A 13,913-nucleotide genomic window follows, 5' to 3' on the forward strand; every position below is an offset into this window, starting at 1 on the left:
GTTAATTTTTCTCCCCTCGTCCTTATTTGGCTTTCTTTTTCGACTACACCTTTTTATCCTTTTTCTCTTTACTCTGGTTCAAGCTTCTCTTTGAACGTTATTCTAATTCCTCTCTGCGGTATTTCTTTCGGTTTTCCATAGTTTTTTGTTACCGTTCTTGGTACCATTAATCTTATTTCTTTGGATTGTTGTTTTATTCTACGTCCCTTTCATCCTTTAAAGTTTGCCCCGTTAAGTTTTCCTCTTGCTTTTGACATTCTTTTTTCTTTCTCAATTTCTTCCTCTCTTTAATCTCGCCTTTTTCCTGGCTTATACTTTAACTCTGCTTTTATCTTCCCCGGATAAACTTCTATTTCCCTCGTTTTTGGTTTCATCTTCTCTTTGAAAGTTATCCTAATTTCCCTCGTAGGAAAACGTTTCTCTCGCTGTTTCGACCGATAGATCGTCTACCTCGGTGTTTCAATCAACTTCTGGACCACGAGATTCGTTACGTAAGAGGGCTCGGAGGACTTGGATATAAGCGATTTAACAACAGCCCCTCGAATAGGTACACGCGTTCTATTATTTACACGCTTGTTCCGCGTTCTCCAGTCTCAAACGTGGGATCGTTTCGGCATTCGATACGATAATGCAACGTCTGACAGATAATCCAGCCGGAACACTGCTGGATAATGCAATAAATATCAAACCAACGGCGATTCTGGTGTACGTACAGATCGCTGGTTTGTTCTATATCAAAAATCTATTTAAAAAACACCGCAGAGCCTATTCACGGTTTATCATTGTTTCTATTTGTTAATGCAGGAACTTCAAGTTGAAACTTTTTCATAACAGAAGATTATTACTCAACCGTATTGTATACCTCCTGTAAGTCTGAATCACAATCGAGATTCTGCTTTCCAAGGGTTAATCCAACCGCATGGAAAACAAGAATACGATTATTCCCAGTACCACGTTTTCCTTTTCTCCTCAACGCGATACCTGCCGGAAACCGCGAAGTTCTCTTTGCCGCGATGCTTTTCGCAGCACGGAAACCGGCTGAGAGAAAAAAATAAAAAGAAAGTTACTTTCACAGTCTCTTTAGGCAGCGAGATTTTCCGTCCAAGTTTCCCCGAAGAGTAGAAGAGAGAGAGAGAGAGAAAAAATAAAATAAAATACAGCGAGTTCCGTGGGGCGGGGAAGAAGAACAAGGCCGAGGCTCTGTAGTGCTTGCTTTCCGTCTTCTCGCGAGATTGCTCTCTTTGCTCGGCGAATTCTGCACGAGGAAACTTGCCATTCCGTACGCGTGTGCGACTTTGCGGAGACAGCACCCTGTCTACCGAGCACCGTTAATCTAAGGCACAATGGAAAACCAGCTCGAGAGGAACTGTCACCAGCGTGGCTGTCAAGCCCGTTGACAGGTGTGTCGCTTCGCGGCCTGACCTCCTGACGTTGAATCGACAGGTGTCTTTCACGGACCTGGTAAACAGCTTTGATTAAAGCACCTTTTTTTTCGTTGTCTCTTTCCTTTTGTGCCTTTCAGTTAATCGAGCGTCATGATCGTTAGCGGAAGATCTAGTTCCAGATGGAGCGCACCGTTCATTTAACGGGGTCGATCGTTCCTGGAACCATCGGTGTCATGGATTAAACGTATCGAGTATAAATATAATCACTGATTTTATTTAAATTAAAGGATCAATGTAGTGTCGACACGTTTTTTATTTGCCCGGTCAACGCATTAAGCATAGCCGGCTTAGGTTCGGTGATTAGGGGACAGGTGTTTTATGAGGGCCGAGTTTCGTTTTGACACTCGAAGACACCTGTTGTCCAACGTCTCTTTTTTTTTTTTTTTTTTTTTTTTTTTTTTTTCAACGCCATTAAACATGTGCGATGTAGACAAGACGGATAACGATTTTATGGTAATCGTGGAATCGATAATTCGTGAATGGGAGGATTCTTTTATTAATGAAAACAGGTAATTATTAGGAAAGCGACGGAACGTAGGGTTTAACACGGCATTTCGAGGCGATAAAATCGTAAAGACATCAATTGGATCGTTGCAGCATGTGTACCGGTGTCTTGGAAGCAAGGTAACAACGGTCTATCTGAATTTTCCATCTAGAGGAGGGCAACACGTCAGGATTAACGTTATCGCGGCTCGTTTCTCCTCGCGACGGGATATACTGGTTTCTAATCGGAACATTTAAAAAACGTACACGTCCGTTCCCCTATGACAAACCGAGCTCGCATATCTGCTCACCACGAACCACGGAACCGGCCGATCCGTGTCCCATATTCGTGAAACCAGTCGAACTGGTGCCTGTTGAAAAGCGTTTCGTTCCGACCATTCCGAACCATGTCTTTTTTTTTATTTTTCTTTAACGCCGATTTACCATAACGTACCGGTGATTAGCGATCGAACAGGACACCGATACGTATCCGATGATATTCGAACAATTTGTTAGCGGAATGCTCGATGACAAACGTCGAGGGAGTATTTCGATATGAATTTTTGATAAAGCCAACACTTTTCCGATTTTCCATCTCATTAGCATGGCGAGTGGGAAATTTGTACGCGGGATAGAATCACGAAGCGTGGTCGTATCGCTATAAAGCAGATAAATAATTCTTGTTTGTCCGATGTACGGTTAATGGGCGGTGGGTCGTGGGAATTTTTGACGACGACGGAATTTCTCTGAAATATTCACGATGTTCGTGCGGCGTTTGGAAAAGTAATTTTCCGTGTGGCCAGGCTATTAACGAAACGGCTCGTTCGTTGTGCCTTTAGCGGCCGGTAAATTGTCGATAATGTGGACACGTTGGAAAATTCAACGGATCCTCGTGAAAAGTGGACTCATGGGCGCGCGTGTTCGCGTGTCCTGAATGCACAGTACACACGTCGAACGCGGCTCGGCCATTTTACGCATAGAAATAATTCATTTAGAATACGACCCGGTTACCCGGTTCGAATTTGCGATACACTATTTCCCGTGGCACGTACAAATGTTCGATAACCCTTTTATCGTCGCTGATGACCGACTCGTTTCTCACCGAACGGTCTCTTATACTTTTGATAAATGAAACGTAGAAATTAGAAGATAGATAATTAAATCACAGCCATAGATGCTTAATGATTATTATTCATTTGTATTGCAATATCGTATATCGGAATATGGTCATTTCCGGTATGACAGTGCAGGCGTTGGCTACTCTCAACCAGTCGATCAATATTCCTAACGTGTCCCAACAGTATCATCTCAACAGCAGGGTGTCTGCCACTCCGCAAACAATCTATATACATATCAAGGTTCTTGTTAAGAAATTTTCAATTGAATTAAACTTCTTGACCCACTGACTATCTCCTCGAGCCACCCGAATAATCTCCAATCACTCTAGTACCTTAACGATCGATAATCATTCTATAACTCGGGAAACATCGATGGACGAGGAAGGTACGCAGCTCACGCTCCCGTTTGCCTTTTGCAGATGCCTCGTCGTCGAACGAAGCGGTGCACCTACAGCAGCGTCTGAGGAGCCTGAGCACGGAACTGGTGACCCTGAGGAACCGGCTGCACGTGAACCAGCCGCCAAACAATTCAGGGCCGAACGTAGTCGCGTCCGCGCCCCTATCGAAGAGCCCGGAAAAAGGTGTCGTACCATCGTCTCCTGCACCCGCTGTACCACCAAGGACAACGTTACCGCTGGCTGGCACGTTACCCCATGGCCTCGGTCATCCTTCGGGACACACGTTGACGGCGTCCGCGATCGTTCATCCGCACGTCAATCACGCCGGCGCGAACACGCTTGGCCACAACTCGACCGCAGCTAATAATTTAATATCCGGTCAGTATCCCGGCTGTAGACGCGTATCTCACCGGAACACGATGCATGTTGGGACACAGTGGGTGATCGAAGATGATTGTTGTATGACAGAGACAGGAGAGAAAGAGAAATAGGCTGACGTGGGATCCGAGGGGATGAAATATGATGGAAGGAAAATTTTCTTTCTTCCTCTATCTTCGATTTGATTCTAGGAATAGATTTATAGGGTTTCTTGTATTCGATGATGATTTAATGGTACCTTCGATCGAACGGTCTGACGTGACTCGATGACGGAAAATAACATTTATGATATTTTTGAATTGATTAAAAAACAACGATAAAGGAAAGTATCGGAGCAGGAGCGATTCATGGTTTATTTTGAAATGGGACCCTTCGCGATTTCAACCAACGAGAGAAATAAAACTGTTTGCACGCTGAGAACGGTTTATTCGCTCGATAGCCCCCCGTCTGATCTCGAATTCCTTCCGGTTAATCGAGCCCCGCTTCGACCCGGATAAATTGCACGCGTGTACAGTTAACCGCGATTCGTTTCCATTTGATCGAGATCTCGTTATTATCGTTTGCTTTCTATTTGTTTCCTCTCTTCGCTTCTTTTTTTTTTTTTTTTAGATTTCTTGAATCTTGAAAATTATGAAACCAGTTGGCCTTGAAGTTATTGAAATCAATGCATTTTGACTTGATGTTTCTAGTTTGGTCGAGAACTTGTCGCGAAATAGTGTGTCAGGTGTTATCGTAAGATCGTTTCCACGTTTCTTTACAGATCTAGATTCTCCAAAGCGTCATAATGGAATACCGGATGACGGTATAGTATCCTGCGTGACAGCACTCGGATGCCTGCGTTCGCCACCCATTTCCAGCATCATCGCCGATGTGAAGAACGCGAAGAGCAATCAGGGTCAGCATCGATGTTTTACAAAAGGCAGCACCGGTACGTCAGGCCCTCCAACCGCCACGACCTTGGACGACCTAATTCATTTACCTGGACCACTAACGGAAGATGCTGTGCTCAAGTGTCTGCAGGCTCGATTTTGCGCGAAACAATACCACGTGAGTGTTTAATTTTCAACATAGTTCCTCATTTTAAGCCATTTTTACCATTTTCCATTACTCTTATCTATCTTAGGTAAATATAAGCATTTAAACACCTTTTCTTCTTTTTTATAACAAGTTGTACAATGTTCATTTTATATTACGTTAATATATTACAGAAGCTTACGATCCCACCAATAGACGGCGATTAATATAAAGTAACAAAAAATGCCATCGAGTTTCAAGAATAAGAGAACAAAAAATGGAGGTCGATTAGACGAGATAGGTTCATTATTCAGCATGTACTTCGTTAGAGATTTATAAGGGTGCTCGTAATTTCTGCGCTAATTGATCTTTTATGCTCTCTCTATCGATCGAACTTACCTCCTTCGGGATTCATAATGCTTGATTCTCAGACACGACCAGCTACTAGAACAGAAGGCTCATTTTCTCTTTCCTCCGCATTTTCTCCTCGTTTTTCCTACATCAGTCTTACAAAATACATCTTGAATCTTCCTTTCCTTTATCTGACGCGTTTATTGCTTCGTAAACAGCGACGAAGCCGAGATGCGTCGAGATTGTTGCCTGAATTTAGATACCGTTAAAAATTTTAACGACCATCAGGGCGATGGTGTTCCGAACATAGCGAAACAAGATTTTTATGGAAAAATGTATTTCTTGATAATTCGAAATTTCATAATTGTCTTAACCTGATGAACGAAGAAAGAGGCAAGTGATATTCATAAGAAGAATCTAAGCACGAGCAATTTATACTAGCAGGCAGCTCGAAAGCTCTCAGCAGCGAGAATCGAGAGGGCATCGCAGCCCATGGGGCCTGACATGGGACCGGTTCTACTCTCCCCACTTACCTTTCGGGCATTTTTCACCTTTTTGTTCGTTCCACGGCGTGTTGCTTTCTCTAGGTGGGCTTCTAATAGGAATCAAGGCCCGCCAAAGCCTGGCCGCTCGTAGCCTGTTGCACCACCCTCTTACTCTTTACCTCCTTCGCCGCCTCTCTCGCCGTTCCCCTCGTCTCTGCTCCATCGCGCCGTTAACCTTCCCCGCCCAAACTGTCTCGATTTTCGACTCTTCTTTTATCCCAATTCCAGGGCTATTATCCAGGAATTTACGACGAGCCGCGAAATATTATCGCGCAAGTCCAATTGATTTTCATCCCCGCGGATAACAAACCGTCGCGTTCATTCGGCCAGGTCAAAGCAAGATGAATGTCCCCCCCCCAACGTCACGTGTTGCTGTCATTAACTCTCTTAGACTTGCGAGTCACGATTAATCATCTGGTAGGTAGAGAGCTTTCGTTGCAAGGTGTTCAGAGTCCGAACAGCCGTAGCTTGATAATGACAAACGGGCGATACCGTCGTCCCCGGTGTCAATCTACAAAGCCGCGATGCGAATGTCAAAAGGGGGTAGCAACCGGGAGTACGAACAAGTAAGATAACCGAAAATGCATTTCAGACGAACGTGGGCCCGATACTGGTCTGTATCAATCCTTATACGGACGTCGGCAATCCATTGACCTTAACGAGCACCAGGGCCGTACCATTGGCGCCCCAGTTGAACAAAGTCGTTCAGGAAACCGTGAGACAGCAATCGGAAACCGGCTATCCGCAAGCGATAATCCTATCCGGTAAACAATCGACCACCTCCTTATCATTTTTCAAAGGAAAATAAAGTTACATTTACGTTTGAACCGTGTTCTCTTCAGGAACCAGTGGTTCGGGAAAAACTTACGCGTCCATGCTGTTACTCAGGCAATTGTTCGACGTAGCTGGAGGTGGTCCAGAAACGGACGCGTTTAAACACTTGGCTGCAGCTTTCACGGTTCTCAGGTCTCTTGGATCCGCTAAGACTGCCACCAACTCGGAGAGTTCTAGGATAGTACGTGACAAACTTCCACGATCGTTTTTCCACCGAGAAATCGACGAGACTAAGGCGTTTCTTTCTATAGGGCCACTTTATCGAGGTTCAGGTTACGGACGGCGCTTTGTACAGGACGAAGATACACTGTTATTTCTTGGACCAAACGCGAGTCATCAGGCCCCTGCCGGACGAGAAGAACTATCATATATTTTATCAGATGTTGGCAGGATTGTCTCACGAGGAAAGAGGTAGATCATTGAATCCCAATCATCAATCACAAGGATAACACTGTAGTACACGTTCCCTGATCATTCGTTTACACTGTAAGATATAATAGAGATAATTGCAAAGAATTTCTTCTTTTATTTTCTCCATAGTCAAGCTTAATTTGGAGAGTTACAACCTGAAGAACCTGAGGTACCTGCAGCACGGAGACACCAGGCAAGACGAGGCCGAGGATGCTGTCAGGTTTCAAGCTTGGAAGGCTTGTCTCGGTATGTTGCTACCCTCACGATGATCCATTTCGTCTCTGAATCAATTAGTCCGAGAGAATCACATCCAATCCTTCGAATTACACCGGAAATCCTCTACAGGTGTGTTAGGTATACCGTTCCTGGATGTGGTTCGAGTTTTGGCCGCTGTGCTGATCCTCGGGAACGTTGGCTTCGCGGACAGACCCGGCGTAGAAGTAGGCGTGATCGGGGAAAGCGAATTAGCCTCGGTAGCAGCGTTGCTGGGAGTACCACCGCCTGCCTTGTTGCGAGGACTCACCTCCAGGACTCACAATGCTCGTGGCCAACTGGTGAAGTCAGTTTGCGATGCGAATATGGTACTGTCGATTCGTTCCTTGCACCTCTCCGTGTTATCGCGCGTTGTTGAAGAGGAATCATGTTGAAGGGTGTTTCTTTACGCAGTCTAACATGACCAGGGATTCACTGGCGAAAGCGCTCTACTGTCGCACCGTGGCTACTATTGTGAGGAGAGCGAACAGCCTGAAGAGATTAGGCTCCACGCTTGGCACGCTGTCCTCGGACTCGAACGAGTCCGTTCACAATCAGGCCGAGGTGACCAGTCAGCATGCTTCTACCATTGGTAGCTCTGCAGGTATATATAATCAAATTGCGAAGATAGATTTTTGCGGAGACTCTATATTATAAGTCCTAGCTTGTTACCTTTGTCGGTTGAGAATATTGTAAAAAAAATAACGTTGATATCAAGTCAAAATAACCACGTACCATTTTATATAAGAAAATTGATTCAAATTCCTACTTATTATACAAGGAGCCCGTTCTACCGAAGTTTATTTAGAAGAATTTAAATATTATACGAATAAAGTAAGGTACGTATTAACACCCTTATCGTGACGCTTGGGTGCCCATTTTTTTTTCTCTCTCCTATCAGCATGGATCTCTCGTGTCATGTGCAGGTGGCACCGGTTCCAGGAGCATGACCGCGTTGAACAACGCGGTCAGACACGCGACAGACGGGTTCATCGGGATCCTGGACATGTTCGGGTTCGAGGATCCGAAACCAAGCCAGCTGGAACACCTGTGTATCAATCTGTGCGCGGAGACGATGCAACACTTCTACAACACCCACATATTCAAGAGCTCGATCGAGAGTTGCCGCGACGAGGGTATACGATGCGACGTGGAGGTCGACTACGTCGACAACGTGCCGTGTATCGATCTGATATCCTCCTTGGTGAGCCATCAGACTTCGAGTATCTAAGACATATTTGGAAATTGACGAGACGTATCATTCGTGTGACGATTCGTTCCTCAGCGTACAGGGTTGTTGAGCATGCTGGACGTCGAGTGTTCGATACGAGGCACCGCTGAAAGCTACGTAGCAAAGGTGAAAGTGCAACACAAACAAAATCCACGACTGTTCGAACCTAGAACCGTCGATGGCAGATCCTTCGGGATTCAGCATTTCGCTGGAAGAGTGACTTACGACGCGTCCGATTTCCTTGGTACGCATGGAACAATTTCCAGAGGATTTAACCTCAGTTAGAATTTCATTTGTTATAGATTCAAATAACCGCACCGCGATCCTCTTTTACTCTTTTCAATTCTTCCTCGAAGAGAACGTAGAATTTAAAGATTCTAACTTCGATATTGACTTTTTCCTCATATTAAGTTCCCTTATGAATACGAAGAATTCGTCCGGATAGTCGGCGATCCACGGAGTTTCAAACTCCCCTGCTACTTTTCTCATTTTCGTTGAGACGTAGAAACTTGAAAATTCTGACTTTGATATTAACTTTTCCCTTGTACTAAGGGAAATGTCTCTTACAGAGATCAAGAGATTTAATTTCTTACAAGTTACTCTTCTTTCTAAAAGATACCAACAAAGACGTGGTACCTGACGACTTGGTAGCTGTATTTTACAAACACACCTGCAGTTTTGGTTTCGCCACTCATCTGTTTGGCAGTGAATTGAAAGCATTGTACGCGAGTGACACAGTACCAAGGGGTGTCAGCTTTAGGATATCACCAACTTCTCACACAGATCTGTAAGTTTCTCACCTGTCTAACGATTGACAATAAATGCATCCCTATTTAAAAACGAAGAATTTCTTACATCATCGTCTTGACGAAGCTTAATCCTCTTCGTTTCCAGTCTGAACGGCGACGAGCCTATCTCCACGTTAACACAGGACTTTCATACGAGGTTGGATAATCTGCTGAGAACTCTGGTCCACGCGCGACCCCATTTCGTCAGGTGCATTAGGAGCAACGGCACCGAGACACCCCTCCATCTAGACAGGGCCGTGACTATGCGTCAGATACGATCACTTCAAGTTCTGGAGACAGTGAATTTAATGGCTGGCGGTACGTCTTGAAACTCGAATCTCAAACACCGAATTTATCTTATCCCGTAATCGTTCGGTGGCTCGTGTCTGCTCTTTCCCCAAGGAACTATGAATTAACTTGACAACTTCTCTCTTCTTTTTCGGACGAGTTGCATAATAAAATGAATATAAAGGCTGAATTCATCGCGAATATCATCGATGTCGCGAAAACTTGCAGGATATCCACACAGAATGCGTTTCAAAGCGTTCAACGCAAGGTACAGGCTAATCGCGCCGTTCAAGCAGCTTCGCCGTGCGGAGGAGCAAGCCGTAGAGGATACGAAGCTTATCCTGCAAAACGCTCAACAATTGAAGAGCAAATTCGGCGCGAGTACCAGCTGGGCTCTCGGTAAAAGGCACATCTTCTTGAGCGAGGGCATTAGGCAACAGCTTGAGAATCTGCGCTCGGAAACGCGCAGGAAAGCCGCCACCGTGATACAAGTAATGCAATTTTTCGCGGTTACCTTATCTCCTAATTACTACGGAAACTTAAAACGCGAGATTTCCTTTTGAACGAACTGTCGTATATTATTTTCTTCCTTCAGATTTCCGCCTTGTACTCTTCTATTATTTCGAATCTTTAAAGGGTATTTGAAATTTAAAGAAAAATATCATTTATTTCGTTTCGTGGGGCAGGAAATTAGATGGAGTTTAAAGAAATTTATAAGGGTATCGTTTATTTCTTTACCGTTAGGCTACGTGGAGAGGCTGGCGAGTGCGTAGAAGATGGCCTTTGAGAAAGACCACGATAGGCGTGACTTCCGGGATCGGTCAGAAGAAGCCGCAACAGCCCACGTCGGCCAACACGGGAACCGTTCAAAGGAACGTTACGGCTGGTACGGCAACCGGAACCGGAACCCGACCAAGGCCACAGCCAATCGCTGGTACACCACCGCCCGATCCTTCGGAGAAGTGCGCCGATCAGAAGATGATCCAACAAACGTGCACCCTCTTTGGACTCGATTTGGTAAAGAGATATTTGAAGAATCTTTCTAACAATCTCGTTTCTGTGGAATTTCTTCTAACCAGGAACTTTGAAACTTTGTTTCAGGAACGACCACCACCTGTTCCACCAAGTAGATCCTACACCGTTACAGGAAATACGAAATTGGGTTACCCTCAGACAAGAATCATGAAGATGCCTTTCCCAGGTAAGGGAATTTATCAATTTATAGATAGTATAATAGACTTTGATTCAAATCTAAAATCCAAATTACTGTGATGATGCTTTTCTCGAATCTGTGTTCGGCTATTAACCCTTTGACTGGGGGTTTTCGAATTTTGAGTCTAGAATTATTCACCAATCGAGATAGGATCTTAAATATGTATATCCTTGCGCGATCTTTGCAATCTTCTTGGATGTTCCACTCGTCTGTTCGCAGTTTCCATTTTCCAGATAAACGAGAATTTGTTTCTGTTTTCAGAAGAGGGTGAGGGTGAGGTTGTTCTGCTTAAGGGTGAAACGGTATTGGTCGTAGGCGCGTCTCCTAGACGGGGTCACCTCTTGGTGGAGCACAACAACGCAACCCTACACGTGCCTTATCAGTTCATGGAACTGAAACCTTGTAATATTAACGTCTGAACGCGTTATTTATTTAATACCATCTCGTTGTTCGATCGATGCCATCGTGTAACCGAATCGTTTCAATTTTCAAGCGAACCATCGAAAGAACAAACGAAATTCTTACGAAGGGATTCAGATTTCACCGAGACAGTGGTTACGAATGAAAGAAGAAGCCTGATTCGCTTCAGGACGGACGAAGGTTCTCTTTGAAAAATCACAGTGGCGTAATGACCATCGCACACGTCGGTTCTAATTTAAAAGAAGTAGAATCGGATTCCTCCCCTTTGTTACTTTTCTTCAACGTCCAACAGTAATCCACCATTATGCCGGCATTCTATCTCCTTTAACGTATCCTTTCCACTTCTTTGTGGTATTCTTTGTGAATCATTCTCCATACATAAAGTAAAACGTTCCCCGTCTCTGTGATTATTTTCCATCGAGGAGAAAGATTATTATTCTATAAATTTGCATCGGAAATGTTATCTTTTTCTTTTTAAATCATTCCATCAGTGGCGTCGTTTCGACAACGAAAAATGGTAAAATAGCGGGCACGAACAGGATTAAGTAGCTTAACTCGTTCAGCTCTTCCGGCAGGACATTAAACTTTGTCCTTTAATTAATTACACCGGCCGTTAAGCGAGTTTAACGCGGAAGTCAGTACACAGGTGCTTATCACAGCCTCACCGTCGACGTTCTCCTTCTTGCGCGGCACCACCTCCCTGCGAGTCACGTTCGTCTTCCATGTAGATAAGTACACGCACGTCGACGTGCATCCTCGAATTAGTAAGCATGTTAGCCGTTAAATAGCTTCGAGACTGGTGCTGACTCTCGGGAGAACGTACAAGCAACCTTGTATGCATAGATTTTACTCCGTCGTTGAACAACGATGTCTCGTCGGCCCCCTGCTGAACCCATTAATTCCCAAAGCTTCGAGTACATTGTTATCAAGGCGTAAACAAAAGTGAATGCAAATAGGTAATAAGGTAAGAATAAGTATTTACTTGTAATAGTAAGAGTATTAATGCGACTGTAAATATTTACTGAAAATTTGTGGTCACAAAAGGCAAACTTTGGGTATTAATCAGTTGTTCAACCCTTAATTTCTTTTTATTTTCTTTTTGTAACTTACCGTGCAAAATACGTATTTTTATTATAAATTTCTAATGGTGTTTAACTGGAAATACAGAGGACCTATAGCAATATAGGTTTATTCAAATTATTTATAGTACCAAGTGTAGGTATTTTGGACAGTAAATTACCATGGATGGAAAGAAGGGTTTAGCAACGTAGACAGCTGACGGGGGCCAATTTCAAGGGTGACTTTGCTGTGTCTAAGAAGAAAATTGTAGAAAGTAAGATCGAGAGGGTCCTCTTTGAAAGAGTCCTCTTGGGAACCATTTGAAGAAGCGTCCCCATGACGGGGAAAGGCTCGAAGAAGCCGAGGGTTAGAGGATATTTACCAACAGTATTCCTTCGTCTATCTTTGAATTCTTAGTGCCAATTTCTAGAGAGAAATCTGCCGCTACGATACCGTGGAAAATCTTCGAATGTCACCTTCAATTTTCTTCAACTTTCATTCAACAAACTTATAATCAACTTTTTGTGAATCATTCTCCATCCAACGCATTTAATTACAAAAATTCGTAATGAAACAACTAATTATCTATTTTAATTATTACTTTGATTATTGAAGAGAACATTCGATCATCTTGCACGGTGTATTTGTACATGTATAATATTCGATTAAGCTTCTCTTTGTAAGACAACTCGACGATAAGTATAAAGGATAGGTCTACTCGATATTATTCTATCATTATCGCGAATAATCATAACGCCACAGTTCTAACATTGAATCGGGAAAGGTAGAGATACGAGCGCTTTGTAGATACAACGAAAACTCGTTCAGTTAGAAACGATAAGCGTCCATTGAGAGAACCAGTTCGCCCTAGAAACTCTCTCGAGTAACATCTCGAGGGTCTGTACATACCAGTATGTATGACGATGTTACGTAGTTTACAGATACCGAAGCCTAAAGTACGAGTATAGGTAGCTGTAAGTGCGTCGAGATATTTTTTAATAAAATGTGTAAGCGTATTTGAAACTATAGCTCTGTGATTTGTCTAATTTTAGAGCACTGAATCATTTAATATGTTACCGGCAATCTATTGTATAGAATGCCTGGCGTTTTGAGGCAAAGTATAAAACATCAGAATTATTTTATATTAATATTATATATTCTAAAAATTAGTAAAATGAGAAAAAATCTTAAAAGGTCTTTAACTTAAAATTTTAATTTTGGGAAAGATTAATATCATTTATACCAGGATTTAGATCTATTTTTCATACATTGCCGATAACATATACACTAATTGTACTTTATTTCAACCCTTTAATCTCTAAATTTCATCCCCTGTTAAACAGTGAAATCCATAAATAATTGGATGTCGATGTTAAAATCAACCCGTCCGACAATATTTTCGTAAAATTTCTCTGTCGTAAAGGTATCATCGTCCGTCGAATAATTAACCAAATTCCTGTCCACCGTGACGCGGATCAAAAGGAGTCATGAAGTGAAAACGTAACCCACCGAGCGGAAACAAGCCAACCGAGTTACATAAATTCCACTGGTCCCCTGGCCCACGGGACAATGTTAATTAAAAGCTAATTAACGCCGGATCGCGGGATCAGTCGCGTTGCTCGTTAATGGGAACGCTACTCGCGCGATACCTGGTTGTTATCGTTTTATTTATCAAGCCAGCCTCG

At 43.4% G+C, this 13,913-nt stretch overlaps 1 protein-coding gene across 7 annotated transcripts in view; it reads left to right on the forward strand.

Moving 5' to 3' along the window:
* dachs (unconventional myosin-IXb-like dachs) overlaps positions 1-13,244 on the forward strand; it is a 60,022-nt gene extending 46,778 nt beyond the window's left edge. For 6 of the 7 annotated variants that reach the window (XM_034329998.2, XM_034329997.2, XM_034329996.2 and 3 more), the window contains 16 exons: positions 3,466-3,822; positions 4,583-4,869; positions 6,325-6,496; positions 6,575-6,747; positions 6,818-6,977; positions 7,107-7,223; positions 7,323-7,558; positions 7,644-7,833; positions 8,156-8,433; positions 8,515-8,704; positions 9,076-9,247; positions 9,355-9,566; positions 9,765-10,027; positions 10,281-10,553; positions 10,638-10,737; positions 11,011-13,244. In XM_034329998.2, coding sequence (XP_034185889.2) covers positions 3,466-3,822; positions 4,583-4,869; positions 6,325-6,496; positions 6,575-6,747; positions 6,818-6,977; positions 7,107-7,223; positions 7,323-7,558; positions 7,644-7,833; positions 8,156-8,433; positions 8,515-8,704; positions 9,076-9,247; positions 9,355-9,566; positions 9,765-10,027; positions 10,281-10,553; positions 10,638-10,737; positions 11,011-11,168 — 3,338 coding nt within the window. In that variant the 3' untranslated portion in view covers positions 11,169-13,244. The remainder of the gene's footprint in view (positions 1-3,465; positions 3,823-4,582; positions 4,870-6,324; positions 6,497-6,574; positions 6,748-6,817; positions 6,978-7,106; positions 7,224-7,322; positions 7,559-7,643; positions 7,834-8,155; positions 8,434-8,514; positions 8,705-9,075; positions 9,248-9,354; positions 9,567-9,764; positions 10,028-10,280; positions 10,554-10,637; positions 10,738-11,010) is intronic. The other variant, XM_034329999.2, reaches the window with a different exon arrangement.
* Positions 13,245-13,913: the final 669 nt, after the last annotated feature.

The sequence above is a fragment of the Osmia lignaria genome, chromosome 2, assembly GCF_051020975.1.
Source record: "Osmia lignaria lignaria isolate PbOS001 chromosome 2, iyOsmLign1, whole genome shotgun sequence".
NCBI lineage: Eukaryota > Metazoa > Arthropoda > Insecta > Hymenoptera > Megachilidae > Osmia > Osmia lignaria.